We start from the raw sequence: 18,646 nt of genomic DNA on the forward strand, positions 1-18,646 counted from the left end.
CGTGTTTTTCCTGCTAATACCATTAGAAACTGTTATATAACCGATAATACGTGATTTAATATTAGATTTCTCACTTGTTGTCATATGTTTTTAAGTGTGACTCGTTGAGATGAAATTAAATTTAATCTTTTTAAACGTTTTTTATTGATAATTAAATAGTTCTGTTTTTTCTTAGTATTAAGAGCCATATGTCTGAGAGATTGTATGCGAATTCTTTTAATTTTTTTTTTATTTGTAAAATTAAGATTGCGTTTTGCCATGGAATTTTCTATAGAATTGAAATGTAATTAAAGAAATAGGATTGTTGTTTGTTTATGAAAAAGTTTGGATTGTTAAAGCAAGAGTCTATGTCAAATTTAGGCATGGATCGATTTAAGAGCGATTCTTACATCCTCTTTAATAGATCGATCTCACATAATCCCAAAATTTTAAATTTTTTGCGAAAATATTAATGTTTTCCAAAACGAATTGCTATAAGCACCCTAGAGAGATAATTTTGGTGGTGATGTGATGGACTGATCTTGTGGGATCGTAGCTGCGATGAGTTAGTGTTATAGTTTGTTGTACTGGTCGTGGTGTTTGATTCCCACCAGAGACACTCGCAAAGCAACACACAAAAGGGCCCTTTTGGAGGGCCTAGTGCATTACTATCCACCAGAGACATCCTACAAGCAACACACAAAACCCATCTATTGAGGCTATCTAAGGGGATCTATCATCTATCTATCTATCTATCATCAGACTATCTATCTATCTATCTAGATCTATCTATCAGCTACTATCTATCAGCTAGATCGATCTATCTATCTATCTAGATCTACTATCTATCGAGCATCTAGCGAGCGAGCGAGCGAGCGAGCGAGCGAGCGAGCGCGCGAGCGCGCGAGCGCGCGAGCGAGAGCGAGCGAGCGAGCGAGCGAGCGAGCGAGCGAGCGAGCGAGCGAGCGAGCGAGCGAGCGAGCGAGCGAGCGAGCGAGCGAGCGAGCGAGCGAGCGAGCGAGCGAGCGAGCGAGCGAGCGAGCGAGCGAGCGAGCGAGCGAGCGAGCGAGCGAGCGAGCGAGCGAGCGAGCGAGCGGGCGAGCGAGCGAGCGGAGCGAGCGAGGGAGCGAGAGAGCGAGAGCGAGAGCGAGCGAGCGAGCGAGCGAGCGAGCGAGCGAGAGAGCGAGCGAGCGAGCGAGCGAGCGAGCGGCGAGCGAGCGAGCGAGCGAGCGAGCGAGAGCGAGCGAGCGAGCGAGCGAGCGAGCGAGCGAGCGAGCGAGCGAGCGAGCGAGCGAGCGAGCGAGCGAGCGAGCGAGCGAGCGAGCGAGCGAGCGAGCGAGCGAGCGAGCGAGCGAGCGATCTATCTATCTATCTATCTATCTATCTATCTATCTATCTATCTTCTATCTATCTATCTATCTATCTATCTATCTATCTATCTATCTATCTATCTATCTATCTATCTATCTATATCTATCTATCTATCTATTCTATCTATCTATCTATCTATCTATCTATCTATCTATCTATCTATCTATCATCTATCTATCTATCTACTATCTATCTATCTTCTATCTTCTATCTATCTATCTATCTAGCAGTTTGTTCGATCTCTTCAATACTTCCACTACTGAAGATTCACCCAAGTTCCGAAAATTCCCTATTCCGAAAATCAGTCTATTTTAGCTAATCTACTTTGAGCTTTTTTCGAAATCACACTTTAGGTTTGAATTGAAGAACAAATCCCTCGTTATTGTCGATATTTCTTAAAGGTGGTCAATTATCGGTTGGCTTTCGACAGTGCCTCACTCGCTCTGGTGAAATGTGCATTTGTTCCACCTGTATGTGAGGTTATCTTTTGACTGCTGACGACCCTTAGAAATCTTTAACTTTATACTGGTGCAGTAACTTTAAGAACTTAAGTATATTCCAAGTGTTTCAGCTAACTATATAAAGAAATTGGATGGCTGGGAATGTTCTTTGAACCAACATGGGAACTTTGACAGATAGTTCTTTTGGCTGATGCTACCTTTTGTCGAGTAAGAGTCTTATTCAAAAGATTTTTTTAGCAGTAGAACTAGTTTTGAAGCAGGAATTTTATGAGGTACTAAATTTTGAAAAATCTGCATATTTTGTGATTTTTGGAGGGTTATAACAGAGCAAAGACAACTTTATTTATAAAATTGTTTATGTGTCATCTGAAGGTTCAATCTGTTAGTTTTCTTTAAATCAGCTGATCAGAAGGAACCTTATTCAATTTAACAGAGCAAATGTTTAAAATTGCTTTATATTTAAAATAGCTTTAACAACAGTCTATTAATGCTTTTTATACATTTTTATTAAAATACTATTCCAATCACTATCACACTTATCTCAATATTTCTTTTGTAAATGGAAACAAAGAGATTTCTCATATTAATTTTTTTTTTTAAATAACTGATAATACAGCAACGATCAACGAACAGTAAATTTATCAAAATTTACATAATTAAAAATAACATTTTCAATTATTTTTAATTTTTACAAAACACTCACATCAAATTCAATACTGCTGTGTCGTATGACCCTGCTAAAAGGTATGGGGCAAGACCAACGTTTTCTGCTTCGTATCCTCTTCAATATACGAAATGAACATTTTGAATATTGATGCCACAAAAACATTTAATTTTAAAGGTTAATAGGTAACTTTTTTAAATAAAACAATTTAAAGTTTAATTGCTGCCGAATTTAAACAATTTTTTTTAATATTTTTTCTTTTTTGTAAAATTTAAATTTTTGCTCGATTTTTTTTGTCTAAAGCAAACGTTTTGAAGCTTGTCCGTCAACTAATGTGAGAAATCGGTACATTATAAAATGATTCACTAGTTGTTTTGTATTCCCTCATAAATTCTCAATAAAAAATATTAAAAAGAAAAAATATTATTTTAAATGAAACCCTCAAAAACAAAACACACAATTTTTTATATATAATTTTTTAAATTTACAACGTTTTTAAATTGTAAAATAAAAAAGAGATTCTCTTTTTGCCATCATCACTTCATAAAGCAGAGAGGAAATTGTATAGAAAACACAAAATATATAAAAAGAACATTTAAAATGATTTGTATAAATAAAAACAATCATTTTTAGACTACAGCAGCTTTTCCAGTACTTAGTAGTTATACTGGACCAAAACAAAAACAATAAAACTACTCAGCTTGTTAGTGATATGGGATTTATTTATTTTAAATTGTAGCTTATCGCTTTACAAACACAAGTGAGGGTGTAAATTATTTGTTTTTATGTTTAACCTTCCGTGGTGAAATGACTCAAATCAGGGACTGAGGTCAAACATATTTTGATAACTTAGAGAAGTGCGATGGATAAACTTTAAAGTCATTCCTATTAGCTCTCTCTCAAACAGATATAGTATAGTCTATAGTCTAGTCTATAGTCTAGTCTATAGTCTAGTCTATAGTCTGGTCTATAGTCTGGTCTATAGTCTAGTCTATAGTCTAGTCTATAGTCTAGTCTATAGTCTAGTATATAGTCTAGTCTATAGTCTAGTCTATAGTCTAGTCTATAGTCTAGTCTATAGTCTAGTCTATAGTCTAGTCTATAGTCTAGTCTATAGTCTAGTCTATAGTCTAGTCTATAGTCTAGTCTATAGTCTAGTCTATAGTCTAGTCTATAGTCTAGTCTATAGTCTAGTCTATAGTCTAGTCTATAGTCTAGTCTATAGTCTAGTCTATAGTCTAGTCTATAGTCTAGTCTACAGTCTAGTCTATAGTCTAGTCTTTAGTCTATAGTCTAGTCTTTAGTCTATAGTCTAGTCTATAGTCTAGTCTTTAGTCTATAGTCTAGTCTATAGTCTAATCTATAGTCTAGTCTATAGTCTAGTCTATAGTCTAGTCTAGTCTATAGTCTAGTCTATAGTCTAGTCTATAGTCTAGTCTATAGTCTAGTCTATAGTCTAGTCTATAGTCTAGTCTATAGTCTAGTCTATAGTCTAGTCTATAGTCTAGTCTATAGTCTAGTCTATAGTCTAGTCTATAGTCTAGTCTATAGTCTAGTCTATAGTCTAGTCTATAGTCTAGTCTATAGTCTAGTCTATAGTCTAGTCTATAGTCTAGTCTATAGTCTAGTCTATAGCAGTGATGCCAAGTGTAGGGATTTTTCCCTTTTTGTAGGGATTTTTTTCAAAAATTTCACGTGTAGGGAAAAAGGGAAAGATTTCTTACTATTGTCAAATTGTAGGGATTTTTCAATTTCATAGTTTTTAACAACTAAAAATATACCCTTTCATGTATTAAACTTTAAAATTAAAAATGAAATCAGCTTTAAGTGTATCGTTAGTAAAAATTCCGCTTGTAATTTCTACAATATATGTACCTACATATAGCTACAAGACTGGCATAATCCAAAATTCGGGTTTCTTGAACTGAGGTCTACGAACGCGAAAGTAAACCTAAAAACATAAAATAAATTTTTAACATCGAATCGTGATACTGCCATAAATCTATCAATTGCTTGTTTTTAAAATTAAAAAAAAAATTTAAATTCTAGAAATTTCATTCCTAAAAATTAAAAAAAAATACATATATATGTATATTATAAAACGGAGCTAATATTTTAGTTTTTTATGTTATTTTTGTATTTTTTTAAGATAAACTGGAAAAATGTAGTGTAGGGAAAAATGTAGGGAAAATAAAAGTGGGTGTAGGGAAAAAGGGATTTTTTCTCATAAGCGTAGGGATTTCTGAAAAAAATCTCCTGGCATCACACTGTCCTGAGTCTTCTATAGTCTAGTCGATAGTCTAGTCTATAGTCTAGTCTATAGTCTAGTCTATAGTCTTCTAGTCTAGCTCTAGTCCTATAGTCTAGTCTATAGTCTAGTCTATAGTCTAGTCGATAGTCCTAGTCTATAGTCTAGTCTATCGTCTAGTCTATCGTCTAGTCTATGTGAGTCTATGTCTATAGTCTAGTCTATAGTCTAGTCTATAGTCTAGTCTATAGTCTAGTCTATAGTCTAGTCTATAGTCTAGTCTATAGTCTAGTCTATAGTCTAGTCTATAGTCTAGTCTATAGTCTAGTCTATAGTCTAGTCTATAGTCTAGTCTATAGTCTAGTCTATAGTCTAGTCTATAGTCTAGTCTATAGTCTAGTCTATAGTCTAGTCTATAGTCTAGTCTATAGTCTAGTCTACAGTCTAGTCTATAGTCTAGTCTATAGTCTAGTCTATAGTCTAGTCTATAGTCTAGTCTATAGTCTAGTCTATAGTCTAGTCTATAGTCTAGTCTATAGTCTAGTCTATAGTCTAGTCTATAGTCTAGTCTATAGTCTAGTCTATAGTCTAGTCTATAGTCTAGTCTATAGTCTAGTCTATGGTCTAGTCTATATTCAAGTCTATAGTCTAGTCTATAGTCTGGTCTATAGTCTAGTCTATAGACTAGACTATAGTCTAGTCTATAGTCTAGTCTATAGTCTAGTCTATAGTCTAGTCTATAGTCTAGTCTATAGTCTAGTCTATAGTCTAGTCTATAGTCTAGTCTATAGTCTAGTCTATAGTCTAGTCTATAGTCTAGTCTATAGTCTAGTCTATAGTCTAGTCTATAGTTAGTCTATAGTCTAGTCTATAGTCTAGTCTATAGTCTAGTCTATAGTCTAGTCTATAGTCTAGTCTATAGTCTAGTCTATAGTCTAGTCTATAGTCTAGTCTATAGTCTAGTCTATAGTCTAGTCTATAGTCTCGTCTATAGTCTAGTCTATAGCTAGTCTATAGTCTAGTCTATAGTCTATGTCTATGGTCTAGTCTATATATAGTCAGAGTCTAGCTCTAGTCTATAGTCTATAGTCTAGTATATAGTCTGTCTATAGTCTAGCTATAGACTAGGACTATAGTCTAGTCTATAGTCTAGTCTATAGTTAGTCTATAGTCTAGTCTATAGTCTAGTCTATAGTCTTAGTCTATAGTCTAGTCTATAGTCTAGTCTATAGTCTAGTCTATAGTCTATAGTCTAGTCTATAGTCTAGTCTATAGTCTAGTCTATAGTCTAGTCTATAGTCTAGTCTATAGTCTAGTCTATAGTCTAGTCTATAGTCTAGTCTATAGTCTAGTCTATAGTCTAGTCTATAGTCTAGTCTATAGTCTAGTCTATAGTCTAGTCTATAGTCTAGTCTATAGTCTAGTCTATAGTCTAGTCTATAGTCTAGTCTATAGTCTAGTCTATAGTCTAGTCTATAGTCTAGTCTATAGTCTAGTCTATAGTCTAGTCTATAGTCTAGTCTATAGTCTAGTCTATAGTCTAGTCTATAGTCTAGTCTATAGTCTAGTCTATAGTCTAGTCTATAGTCTAGTCTATAGTCTAGTCTATAGTCTAGTCTATAGTCTAGTCTATAGTCTAGTCTATAGTCTAGTCTATAGTCTAGTCTAGTCTAGTCTATAGTCTAGTCTATAGTCTAGTCTATAGTCTAGTCTATAGTCTGTCTAGTCTATAGTCTAGTCTATAGTCTAGTCTAGTCTAGTCTATAGTCTATAGTCTAGTCTATAGTCTAGTCTATAGTCTAGTCTATAGTCTAGTATAGTCTAGTCTAGTCTAGTCTATAGTCTAGTCTATAGTCTAGTCTATAGTCTAGTCTATAGTCTAGTCTATAGTCTAGTCTATAGTCTAGTCTATAGTCTAGTCTATAGTCTAGTCTATAGTCTAGTCTATAGTCTAGTCTATAGTCTAGTCTATAGTCTAGTCTATAGTCTAGTCTATAGTCTAGTTTATAGTCTAGTCTATAGTCTAGTCTATAGTCTAGTCTATAGTCTAGTCTATAGTCTAGTCTATAGTCTAGTCTATAGTCTAGTTTATAGTCTAGTCTATAGTCTAGTTTATAGTCTAGTTTATAGTCTAGTCTATAGTCTAGTCTATAGTCTAGTCTATAGTCTAGTCTATAGTCTAGTCTATAGTCTAGTCTATAGTCTAGTCTATAGTCTAGTCTATAGTCTAGTCTATAGTCTAGTCTATAGTCTAGTCTATATTCAAGTCTATAGTCTAGTCTATAGTCTAGTCTATAGTCTAGTCTATAGTCTAGTCTATAGTCTAGTCTATAGTCTAGTCTATAGTCTAGTCTATAGTCTAGTCTATAGTCTAGTCTATAGTCTAGTCTATAGTCTAGTCTAGTCTAGTCTAGTCTATAGTCTAGTCTATAGTCTAGTCTATAGTCTAGTCTATAGTCTAGTCTATAGTTTAGTCTATAGTTTAGTCTATAGTCTAGTCTATATTCAAGTCTATAGTCTAGTCTATAGTCTAGTCTATAGTCTAGTCTATAGTCTAGTCTATAGTCTAGTCTATAGTCTAGTCTATAGTCTAGTCTATAGTCTAGTCTATAGTCTAGTCTATAGTCTAGTCTATAGTCTAGTCTATAGTCTAGTCTATAGTCTAGTCTATAGTCTAGTCTATAGTCTAGTCTATAGTCTAGTCTATAGTCTAGTCTATAGTCTAGTCTATAGTCTAGTCTATAGTCTAGTCTATAGTCTAGTCTATAGTCTAGTCTATAGTCTAGTCTATAGTCTAGTCTATAGTCTAGTCTATAGTAGTCTATAGTCTAGTCTATAGTCTAGTCTATAGTCTAGTCTATAGTCTAGTCTATAGTCTAGTCTATAGTCTAGTCTATAGTCTAGTCTATAGTCTAGTCTATAGTCTAGTCTATAGTCTAGTCTATAGTCTAGTCTATAGTCTAGTCTATAGTCTAGTCTATAGTCTAGTCTATAGTCTAGTCTATAGTCTAGTCTATAGTCTAGTCTATATTCAAGTCTATAGTCTAGTCTATATTCAAGTCTATAGTCTAGTCTATAGTCTAGTCTATAGTCTAGTCTATAGTCTAGTCTATATTCAAGTCTATAGTCTAGTCTATAGTCTAGTCTATAGTCTAGTCTATAGTAGTCTAGTCTAGTCTATAGTCTAGTCTATAGTCTAGTCTATAGTCTAGTCTATAGTCTAGTCTATAGTCTAGTCTATAGTCTAGTCTATAGTCTAGTATAGTCTAGTCTATAGTCTAGTCTATAGTCTATCTAGTCTAGTCTATAGTCTAGTCTATAGTCTAGTCTATAGTCTAGTCTATAGTCTAGTCTATATCAAGTCTATAGTCTAGTCTATAGTCTAGTCTATAGTCTAGTCTATAGTCTAGTCTATATTCAAGTCTATAGTCTAGTCTATAGTCTAGTCTATAGTCTAGTCTATAGTATAGTCTATAGTCTAGTCTATAGTCTAGTCTATAGTCTAGTCTATAGTCTAGTCTATAGTCTAGTCTATGGTCTAGTCTATATTCAAGTCTATAGTCTAGTCTATAGTCTGGTCTATAGTCTAGTCTATAGACTAGACTAGTCTAGTCTATAGTCTAGTCTATAGTCTAGTCTATAGTCTAGTCTATAGTCTAGTCTATAGTCTAGTCTATAGTCTAGTCTATAGTCTAGTCTATAGTCTAGTCTATAGTCTAGTCTATAGTCTAGTCTATAGTCTAGTCTATAGTCTAGTCTATAGTCTAGTCTATAGTCTAGTCTATAGTCTAGTCTATAGTCTAGTCTATAGTCTAGTCTATAGTCTAGTCTATAGTCTAGTCTATAGTCTAGTCTATAGTCTAGTCTAGTCTAGTCTATAGTCTATAGTCTAGTCTATAGTCTAGTCTATAGTCTAGTCTATAGTCTAGTCTATAGTCTAGTCTATAGTCTAGTCTATAGTCTAGTCTATAGTCTAGTCTATAGTCTAGTCTATAGTCTAGTCTATAGTCTAGTCTATAGTCTAGTCTATAGTCTAGTCTATAGTCTAGTCTATAGTCTAGTCTATAGTCTAGTCTATAGTCTAGTCTATAGTCTAGTCTATAGTCTAGTCTATAGTCTAGTCTATAGTCTAGTCTATAGTCTAGTCTATAGTCTAGTCTATAGTCTAGTCTATAGTCTAGTCTATAGTCTAGTCTATAGTCTAGTCTATAGTCTAGTCTATAGTCTAGTCTATAGTCTAGTCTATAGTCTAGTCTATAGTCTAGTTCTATAGTCTGTCTATAGTCTAGTCTATAGTCTAGTCTATAGTCTAGTCTATAGTCTAGTCTATAGTCTAGTCTATAGTCTTAGTCTATAGTCTAGTCTATAGTCTAGTCTATAGTCTAGTCTATAGTCTAGTCTATAGTCTAGTCTATAGTCTAGTGCTATAGTCTAGTCTATAGTCTAGTCTATAGTCTAGTCTATAGTCTAGTCTATAGTCTAGTCATAGTCTAGTCTATAGTCTAGTCTATAGTCTAGTCTATAGTCTAGTCTATAGTCTAGTCTATAGTCTAGTCTATAGTCTAGTCTATAGTCTAGTCTATAGTCTAGTCTATAGTCTAGTCTATAGTCTAGTCTATAGTCTAGTCTATAGTCTAGTCTATAGTCTAGTCTATAGTCTAGTCTATAGTCTAGTCTATAGTCTAGTCTATAGTCTAGTCTATAGTCTAGTCTATAGTCTAGTCTATAGTCTAGTCTATAGTCTAGTCTATAGTCTAGTCTAGTCTAGTCTATAGTCTAGTCTATAGTCTAGTCTATAGTCTAGTCTAGTTAGTCTATCTATAGTCTATAGTCTAGTCTATAGTCTAGTCTATAGTCTAGTCTATAGTCTAGTCTATAGTCTAGTCTATAGTCTAGTCTATAGTCTAGTCTCTAGTCTAAGTCTATAGTCTAGTCTATAGTCTAGTCTATAGTCTATAGTCTAGTCTATAGTCTAGTCTATAGTCTAGTCTATAGTATAGTCTAGTCTATATTCTAGTCTATAGTCAGTCTATAGTCTAGTCTATAGTCTAGTCTATTAGTCTAGTCTATAGTCTAGTCTATAGTCTAGTCTATAGTCTAGTCTATAGTCTAGTCTATAGTCTAGTCTATAGTCTAGTCTATAGTCTAGTCTATAGTCTAGTCTATAGTCTAGTCTATAGTCTATGTCTATAGTCTAGTCTATAGGTCTAGTCTATAGTCTAGTCTATAGTCTAGTCTAAGTCTATAGTCTAGTCTATATTCATAGTCCTAGTATAGTCTATAGTCTAGTCTATAGTCTAGTCTATAGTCTAGTCTATAGTCTAGTCTATGTCTAGTCTATATTCTAGTCTATAGTCTAGTCTATAGTCTAGTCTCTTAGTCTAGTCTATAGTCTAGTCTATAGTCTAGTCTTATAGTCTAGTCTATAGTCTAGTCTATAGTCTATTTCTATATTTCTATTTTTATATTTCTAGTCTATAGTCTAGTCTATAGTCTAGTCTATAGTCTAGTCTATAGTCTAGTCTATAGTCTAGTCTATAGTCTAGTCTATAGTCTAGTCTATAGTCTAGTCTATAGTCTAGTCTATAGTCTAGTCTATAGTCTAGTCTATAGTCTAGTCTATAGTCTAGTCTATAGTCAAGTCTATAGTCTAGTCTATAGTCTAGTCTATAGTCTAGTCTATAGTCTAGTCTATAGTCTAGTCTATAGTCTAGTCTATAGTCTAGTCTATAGTCTAGTCTATAGTCTAGTCTATAGTCTAGTCTATAGTCTAGTCTATAGTCTAGTCTATAGTCTAGTCTATAGTCTAGTCTATAGTCTAGTCTATAGTCTAGTCTATAGTCTAGTCTATAGTCTAGTCTATAGTCTAGTCTATAGTCTAGTCTATAGTCTAGTCTATAGTCTAGTCTATAGTCTAGTCTATAGTCTAGTCTATAGTCTAGTCTATAGTCTAGTCTATAGTCTAGTCTATAGTCTAGTCTATAGTCTAGTCTAGTCTAGTCTAGTATAGTCTTTTAGTTAGAACACTTTCACGTTCCTCTGTTTGGAAAACGTATCTCCAGAGATTTTAACTCTAGAGAAAACTCTCCGGGTTAAGAAATATCTCTCGGACAAAAAATAGTCGAAAAAAAATTAAAAAAGAGATATCACTCACCTGTGATACTAAAGCTTTGGTTTCTGGTGTGGTACTTTCTAAGAAAATCTTTTTAAATTCACTTGGACTAGACAATTTAAAATCTGAGGCAGACGCTATAAAAGCCTGAATCTCCTGAAGACTCTGTTCGGCCAACTCAGGAGATGAAGAACATTTTTCAATGCGTTGGGAGGTAAGTAATTCGACGCCATTAGCACACCATTCATTAGCCTGGAGAAAACAAGAAAAATACAAAATTTTTGTAAAACTAATCGGTAACAAGTAAGAATTAACTATTGTACCTTTTCAACTCTCTCCATTAGCTCACGATTTTTATTAAGAATTTCCAAACGTTTCTGTAAACGTTCTGTGATTATATCACAAACACGCTGCAGTTCATCACACTTTGGTTGTACGACTTCCCAAGGATAAACACCGCGTGAACCAATAAGTTGTTGACCGGCTGCTATAACCTCAGCGGCCTTATCAACATCACTAGCGCATAGTGTTTGAAATTCTTTCGTTTCCAATATTAAACTGTCAACACGTTCAACACTCTCACCAATTTCGGTCATTTCAGAAACACTCTTAAGGCGGGCATCAAATGAAAACTAAAAAGTAATATAGAAAATAGAATAAAACATTATTGATATCACAAAATAATTGCATGAATGTACCTGTAGTTCTCTAAAACTTTGTTCAAATTTCCTTAACTCCAAGCATTGTTGCAGGCGATTGCGATGTGTTCGCCAAAATTCATCAAAACGTCTTTCGGTTTCCTCCAGCTGTACCAAAAGTCTACGATAGTCCCGACAATCATCATAGTGTTGAGGTTTTTTTCAATTTATATTGTTGATGATAAATAATTTGATGACGTTTTATAAATTGTTGTTGTTGTTGTGGATTTTGTATAATTGTTTGCCCTGCACTGGATCTGCATTATTACTCATAATGAGTTTAAGTGTTTCAAAGTTTAAAACGCGTTTCAATTTAAGTTTTTTTTTTCGGTTTTTGTTTTATCAAAGAACGCGTGTAATTGATTTGTTTAATTTTGGTATTTGAGTCATGTGAGTTATTTTTTTTTTTTTTGCAAATTCAATTGACATGTATGACATTTTAAATTTATGCATTTACATAAAAACAATATTACGTTTTATCACACGTGAGTGAGCGTTCGGTTTTTGTTTTGTTTTAGAGAAATAGAAAGAGAGAAAAGACACACAATATTGTTTTTTGTGATGAGCCATGAAATGTAAACATTGATATGATAATTTTTTTTAAAGATTGTATTGTTGTAGAGAGAGAGAGAGTGTATATGTTTGTTAGTGTTGATTAGTTTTGTGTTGTAATAGAGAGTAGTGCAGCAAGTAACGGGTCAATAATAGATCTAAGTTTCGGTAGGGTTTTAGTTTAGTCAGATATAAATCTAAATAAGGGTTGGAAGAGCTAAACTAAGGCGGCTAAAGATCCGATAGCCAGGGAATTGCAGGATATTAAGACGAGTTAGGAAATATCTACATTTAACAACTTATTTACACAAATTTTAAATCAAAGGAACGTTCCATGATTCCTAAAGAGATGCAACGAGTGCTGCCCAATTAGAAGTAATAAGATCAATTCAGCTTATTGTCAAACATTTCTGCAGGGTACAAATTGAATGTGAATCATGTCTTATGGGAGCCTAATAAGTGGGAGTTTATAGCTCTCTTTACGATTTCATGTAGAGAATTTTCTGTAACAAGAGAAATATTCGAAAAAATAGAACTTTTCCGAAAACGTTTTATAGAAAATAGAACTTTTAACAAAATTTTCCAGAAAAAGAGAACTTTTCCGAAAACTTTTTACAGAAAATAGAACTTTCCCAAAATTTTCTATAAAAAGAGAATTTTTCGAAAAGATAACTTGTCCAAAAACTTTTTACAGAAAAAAGATCTTTCCCAAAATTGTTTATAAAATGAGAACTTTTTTCCGCAAAATTGTCTATAAAAAAAGCACTTTTTTCCGAAAATTTTCTATAAAAAGAGTAATTTTCCGAAAATTTTCTATAGAAAAGTGAAATTTTTCCGAACATTTTCTATAGAAGTTCTATAGAAAGCTTTCAAAAACTTTCTGTAGAAAAGAGAACTTTTCCCAAAAATTTTTATAGAAAAGAAAACTTTTCCGAAAAATTTCTATAGAAAAGAGAAATTTTCCCAAATTTTTCTATAAAAAGAGAAAATTTTATATAGAAAAGAAATTTCCGAAAATTTTCTATAAAAAAAGAAATTTTCCGAAAAATTTCTATAAAAAGAGAAATTTTCTCAAAATGTTCTATAGAAAAATGAAATTATCAGAAATTTTTCTATACCAAGAAATTATCCGAAAAATGTCTATATTTTCTATAGAAAAGTGAAAATTTACGAAAATTTTCTATAAAAAGGGAAATTTTCCCAAAATCTTCTATAAAACTAAAAATTTTCCGAAAATTTTCTATAGAGAAGTGAAAAAGGGAAATTATTCGAACAATTTTTCTAGAAAAGAGAAATTATCCGAAAATTTTATATAGAAAAGTGAAATTTTCCGAATATTTTCTATAGAAAATTGAAAATTTCTGAAAAATTTCAGTAGAAAAGTGAAATGTTCCAAACATTTTCTATGTGAAAAGTCTAAAACTGAAAATTTATGAAAACTTTCTATAGAAAATAGAACTTTTCCGAAAACTTTCTATAGAAAAAGAGAAATTTTCCATTAATGTTCTATAGAAAATTGAAATTTTACGAAAAATTTCTCTAGATAACTGAAAATTTTCTATAGAAAAGTGAAATTTTTCATAGAAAAGTTAAAATTAGAAAATTGAAAATTTTCCCTAGAAAAGTAAAAGTTTCCATAGAAAATTTAAATTTTCCGAATGTTTTCTATAGAAAAGTCAATTTTTCTATAAAAATAGAGAAATCCGAAAATTTTCTATAGAAAAGCGAAATTTTCCATAAAAAATATAAATTTTGCGAAAAATTTCTATAGAAAAGAGAAGTTATCCGAAAATTCTCTATAGAAAAAAGAAATTTTTCGAAAATTTTCTACAAAAGAAAAATGTTCGAATATTTTCAAAAAAAAAAATTCGAAAATTTTTAAAATCCGAATTTTCCGAAAAGAAAATTGTATATCAAAAAAGTTGTTTCACTATCCCTGAAGGGACAAGTTTATGTCGGCTCAACGTTCCATTATATGAGATGGCACCGTAACCGTTAACAGTGGCGACCTGCTATACATTTCCTCGAAAAACATAAGGCTGACAATACTGCAACCCAGAAAATGCACTCAAACAATGAAAAGAGGAACAATAAGAATGAAAAATGGACTCCCTTTGGATGACAAACGCCGCAAACGAATTAAGAATGTTCCTCCAGAAACATAAGGCTGACATTACTACAATCCAGGAAATACGATGGATAGGGCAAAGTGCAAAAGTACAAATCATGTCATTGCGGTTTCGTAGTTAGTAAACGACTGCGAAATATTGTTATCAAATACATTCTCCTGGTTACACCAGGAGAAATTACAGTTGGAAAATTTAGCCTCCATGACGACGATCGGAACATGATGATAGCACTAGATTTGAAAAATGTTAAATTCACAAGGGTTTAATCACATAGAACCAAATAGATCACGATGTGGTAGATGAAGGGCATTCATATAGCGCATTGGATGTAAGACGTTTCATTGATTCGGACCATTACCTGGTAGCAGCAAAAGTACGGACACGCCTCAGTAACTGTATATCGCAGAGACTATTCTTCTCGATTCACCAAACTGCTGTAGTAGAATTTTCGACTCCCTACGGTAGACGAACAATGGTCTTATTTGTCCAATTTAATTCGAACCGCTGCCGAAGAGGTGCTTGGGTATGATCATCCTATAAGAAACTATTGTTATGACCCAGAGTTCCGTGAAGCTATATAACGGTATAGAGAGAGGAGAAAATATGAGCACCGCTAGCTCAGACGTAAGAAACAGAAACTGGAAATATGTGAATGTGAAGAAATCTAGACGAAAGGATTGAGACAAACTAATTCTTTAAGAATATAAAGAACCAGATTGATGGATTTAAATGTACCTCTTCCTGCCGGTATAATAGTGGTAATCTAGTGACGGACATACAGGGTACACTTAGGTTGTGGAAGGAACACTTCCAAGCTATCCAAAATTTTGGCAAGTGATGAAGAGAACCATTTCGCAAATATAAAATTTAATTTCAAGATCAATTATGACGTAACGCCACCTGACCATATGAAAGTTGTCTGAAGAATAATAAATAATATGCCATATGCTGACGATCTGATAGGCAAGTACCAGTGTGGCTTTGGAACTGATTCACCTGGTGAAAACAATGGAAATGCAGATCGACACCCACAACGTATTTGTCGACTATAAAGCTGTGTTTGATAGCTTGATAAAGGAAAAATTCTACGTTGCTATGTCTGAACTTGGTATTCCCACGATGTTCATGCGGTTTTGCTATAAATAGTGGTTATACAACATTAAACTTAATCCTTAATCCTGCCAGGCATTCCTTAATGAGATACCGAATCATTCAACAATACGACTATACAGGATTCAAGGTCATCAAAAGATATACCTTTGCGGACTCTCGTGCTAAAAGTAAAACTTCACTAGCTGGAGAATACACTTTTGTCGGCATAACGTTATCTATTGGCAAACGTTCGATTCATGATTAACTCTACGAGATAGCTTAATCCAACTGGGCTATTGTAGAATGGCGAAGATCATGTGGCCGACTCACCACACATCACAAGTCTTATTATACCTTCCGAGATTATAGCAGCGGAATACTATTGCAGTGTTAACTGGCCACTGTCGTTTTGTCATTAATGAAAGAAGATTAACTCCAGCTAGTAGCACCTTCAGCAGAAGTTGTAAAAAGAAAGAGGAAGTAGAGGACTTTACTCACTTTCCCAGTCAATGCTCATTCCTAGCTGGGAACAGATTCAATACATTAGTCAACCTTTTTCTGAAAGATTTGACGTATTTATCTGAGTAGAATGTCCAAATGATAATGCACTTGATTTGGTTTTGATCCAGAGTAACTAGGTCGAATCATACTAATACTACGACTCATGTATCACAAAGGGATCAATATAATAAAAGAAAATTTTACGCTAGCTGATGATGCCGGCACCTGAACAAGATGTCATAACTACATCCATACATAGTGTAGCTGTAACTTTAGTTATTTTATAAAATGTATAGTATATCTTTAGGCATGTCTAAAAAAATGGCAGTAATGATCTAATGAAAAAAGCTTTAGGAAAATATGTGGTAACATGATGATTAAAACAAAAAAAAACTAGTGTACAAGTTAGGTGATAATGCGTGTGTTTGTGGTGGAATTTGGTGTAAAGTGGTGTAATGAGGTGAGTATAATTTGTGGTGTGTAAACTAGCGAGTGTTTAGTTTTCATTTCACAACACTTAATACGTTTAAAACAATAAAGCAACGAATTTAATTTTATACTAATAACAAATTAAACAATCTAAGCTGACTGAACAATAATAACAACAACAACATGCAGCAAAACTTTGACATTTATAAACAATAGATATTTACTAAAACTATCGAGGTGATCTATAGTATAGATGAAAATTATGAACTGATCTAGTAAGCTATTGTCATAATGAGGAAATTTTTAACGGTTTATTTTGAAGATATTTTGTAAATGGGAGTTTTATTATAAAAAGACTAGCATACCCTGGGTGCTTCGCTACCCTAACTTAAATTAAATACATACAAAATTTTGTTTACTTTTATAGAAAATTAAAATTGATTAAACATTTTTCCCTTTCAGTAGATTCTCATTCACTAAGGTACCTATATATTAAATTTTATTTTCAATATCTATGTTCAATATCGTAAAAATATCAAAAAGTAACATCAGAAAAACGTAAAAGTACAAAAATCTCTCTCAATAAATTCTCATATAAGAAGGACCGTGTGTTCCTGTTAACCATTTGAAGAATAGAAAAGTACCAAATAGTTCCTACTTACAGAATATTATTCAGTCAAGACCATGTATGTTAAAATTAATGTTCCTAGGTTGAATATTTTAGAAAATTAAAAAAGTATGAGATAAAAAGTACTAAAAAGTTCTCTCTTAAAGAATCGTATTCAATGACGACCGCGTATGTTTAATAATCATGTGTTTTCAATTCATATTAAAGAACATACAAAAAGTATCATTTGAAGAATGAAAAAGTACCAAAAGTACCTAAGTGGAAAGTACTACTACTAAAAAGAGTACAATTTTTCCCTTTTTCGCTTAGAAATATACTTTTTCGAGAATTAAGTTTACAAAATGTTCCGTATTTAAATCTATATATCACAGATAAAACTCAAACGATTCAAATCTGCATTCATTTGTCCCAGAAAAATAGTGCTTTCAAAAAGTACCAAACAATTTACTCGAATTTGGTCCTATATAGGCCTTAGTACTCGTATTCCAAAATAATATACCAACAGCTTATTTTGTGTGAGAAAATAAACTACTTTTTCAAATTTTATAAAATTTTATAAATTTTGGCTCAATGAATAAAATTAAATTTAAGTTTGAATAAAATTAAATTTCCCGTTTTTTCCCTTTTTGGTACTTTTTTCACCAGTGAAATAGCAAAAACATTATTACAATAAATATTACAGAGTTAGTCCGTAATTTAATAGGAATAATTCTTAATGTCCTAAAAAAAGTACCATAAATACAGTTTTCTCCCTTTTACACCCAAAAAGGACTGAATTTTAAAAAAGTACGAAACAGGTGTCTCATAATTTTGGGAGATGTATCCAAAATATTTATAAAAATTTTATTATGTTAATTAGTTCAAAAGTTATAAAGGGCCAAAAAAGGTACCAAAATCACCTTTGTTACACATTTTTACCTCTCAAAAGTACGAATTTCAAAAAAGTAGCAGACACCCATCTGCTTATTTTAAGAGTAGATACAGGTGCATTTAACATTTTTCTTGTATCACTAATATTGTGTAAGATAACTAAGAAAACCTGTTTTATCCGTTTTTTCCCCTTTTTACCCGCAAATGTACAAATTTCCAAAAATTCCTCCTTATTGGATCTACATAACCAAAAACACATCTACTGTCAAAATTTCATGATTCTAGGTTCAGCCGTTTGGGCTGTGCGATGATGAATCAGTCAGTCAGTAACGCTACTCTTTTATATATATATAGATACATAAAATTTAAAATGCAGGATGTACTGTGTATGAGAATCTATAAGAATGATGGTTTTGATTATTCTACGTTATTCAAATGTTACTTTTTGAATCTTCTCTAATATGTTACTAAAACACCTATTTGAAAAGAATCTGAAGGAGGTTTTTGATACTTTTTTTGATCTGCAAATAGTACTTTTTGAATTTTCAATTAGGAATACAAGGAAGCATGGAACTATGTACTACTTACTTCTAATTTAATGATAATTTATAAGAAAATAGTTTTTGATACTTTTTCTCTCTTAAAAAGGTATCATTTCTAAATGGAGCTAGAAGTACTTTTTCTATACGAGTGATTCTTTGTGCAATTTCTTTAATTTAATACAATTTTCTATGAAAGTGTTTACATATTAGGTTAAGGAAACACTCCAAGTTCTCTACTTCTATATAAATAGTTTCAGTTTATTAATAATCGGTTTATGAATCCTTTTTTTTTAATTCAATTTTTCTTCAACTACAAACAACAAACATTTTAAACACAAAAAAACTCGAACAACAACAAAATGAACACACA

General features: G+C 32.6%; 1 protein-coding gene across 1 annotated transcript in view; it reads right to left on the minus strand.

Moving 5' to 3' along the window:
• LOC119604529 (guanine nucleotide exchange factor DBS-like) overlaps window positions 1–18,646 on the minus strand; it is a 129,370-nt gene that overhangs the window by 55,529 nt on the left and 55,195 nt on the right. Inside the window, exons 5-7 of the mRNA XM_037957209.1 lie at window positions 11,534–11,654; window positions 11,159–11,467; window positions 10,878–11,087 (exon numbers count right to left, since the gene is read on the minus strand). Coding sequence (XP_037813137.1) covers window positions 10,878–11,087; window positions 11,159–11,467; window positions 11,534–11,654 — 640 coding nt within the window. The remainder of the gene's footprint in view (window positions 1–10,877; window positions 11,088–11,158; window positions 11,468–11,533; window positions 11,655–18,646) is intronic.

Source organism: Lucilia sericata, unplaced genomic scaffold, assembly GCF_015586225.1.
Source record: "Lucilia sericata isolate MDLA Ls3-8-SP2 unplaced genomic scaffold, ASM1558622v1 Contig000401F_arrow, whole genome shotgun sequence".
NCBI classification, from domain to species: Eukaryota; Metazoa; Arthropoda; class Insecta; order Diptera; family Calliphoridae; genus Lucilia; species Lucilia sericata.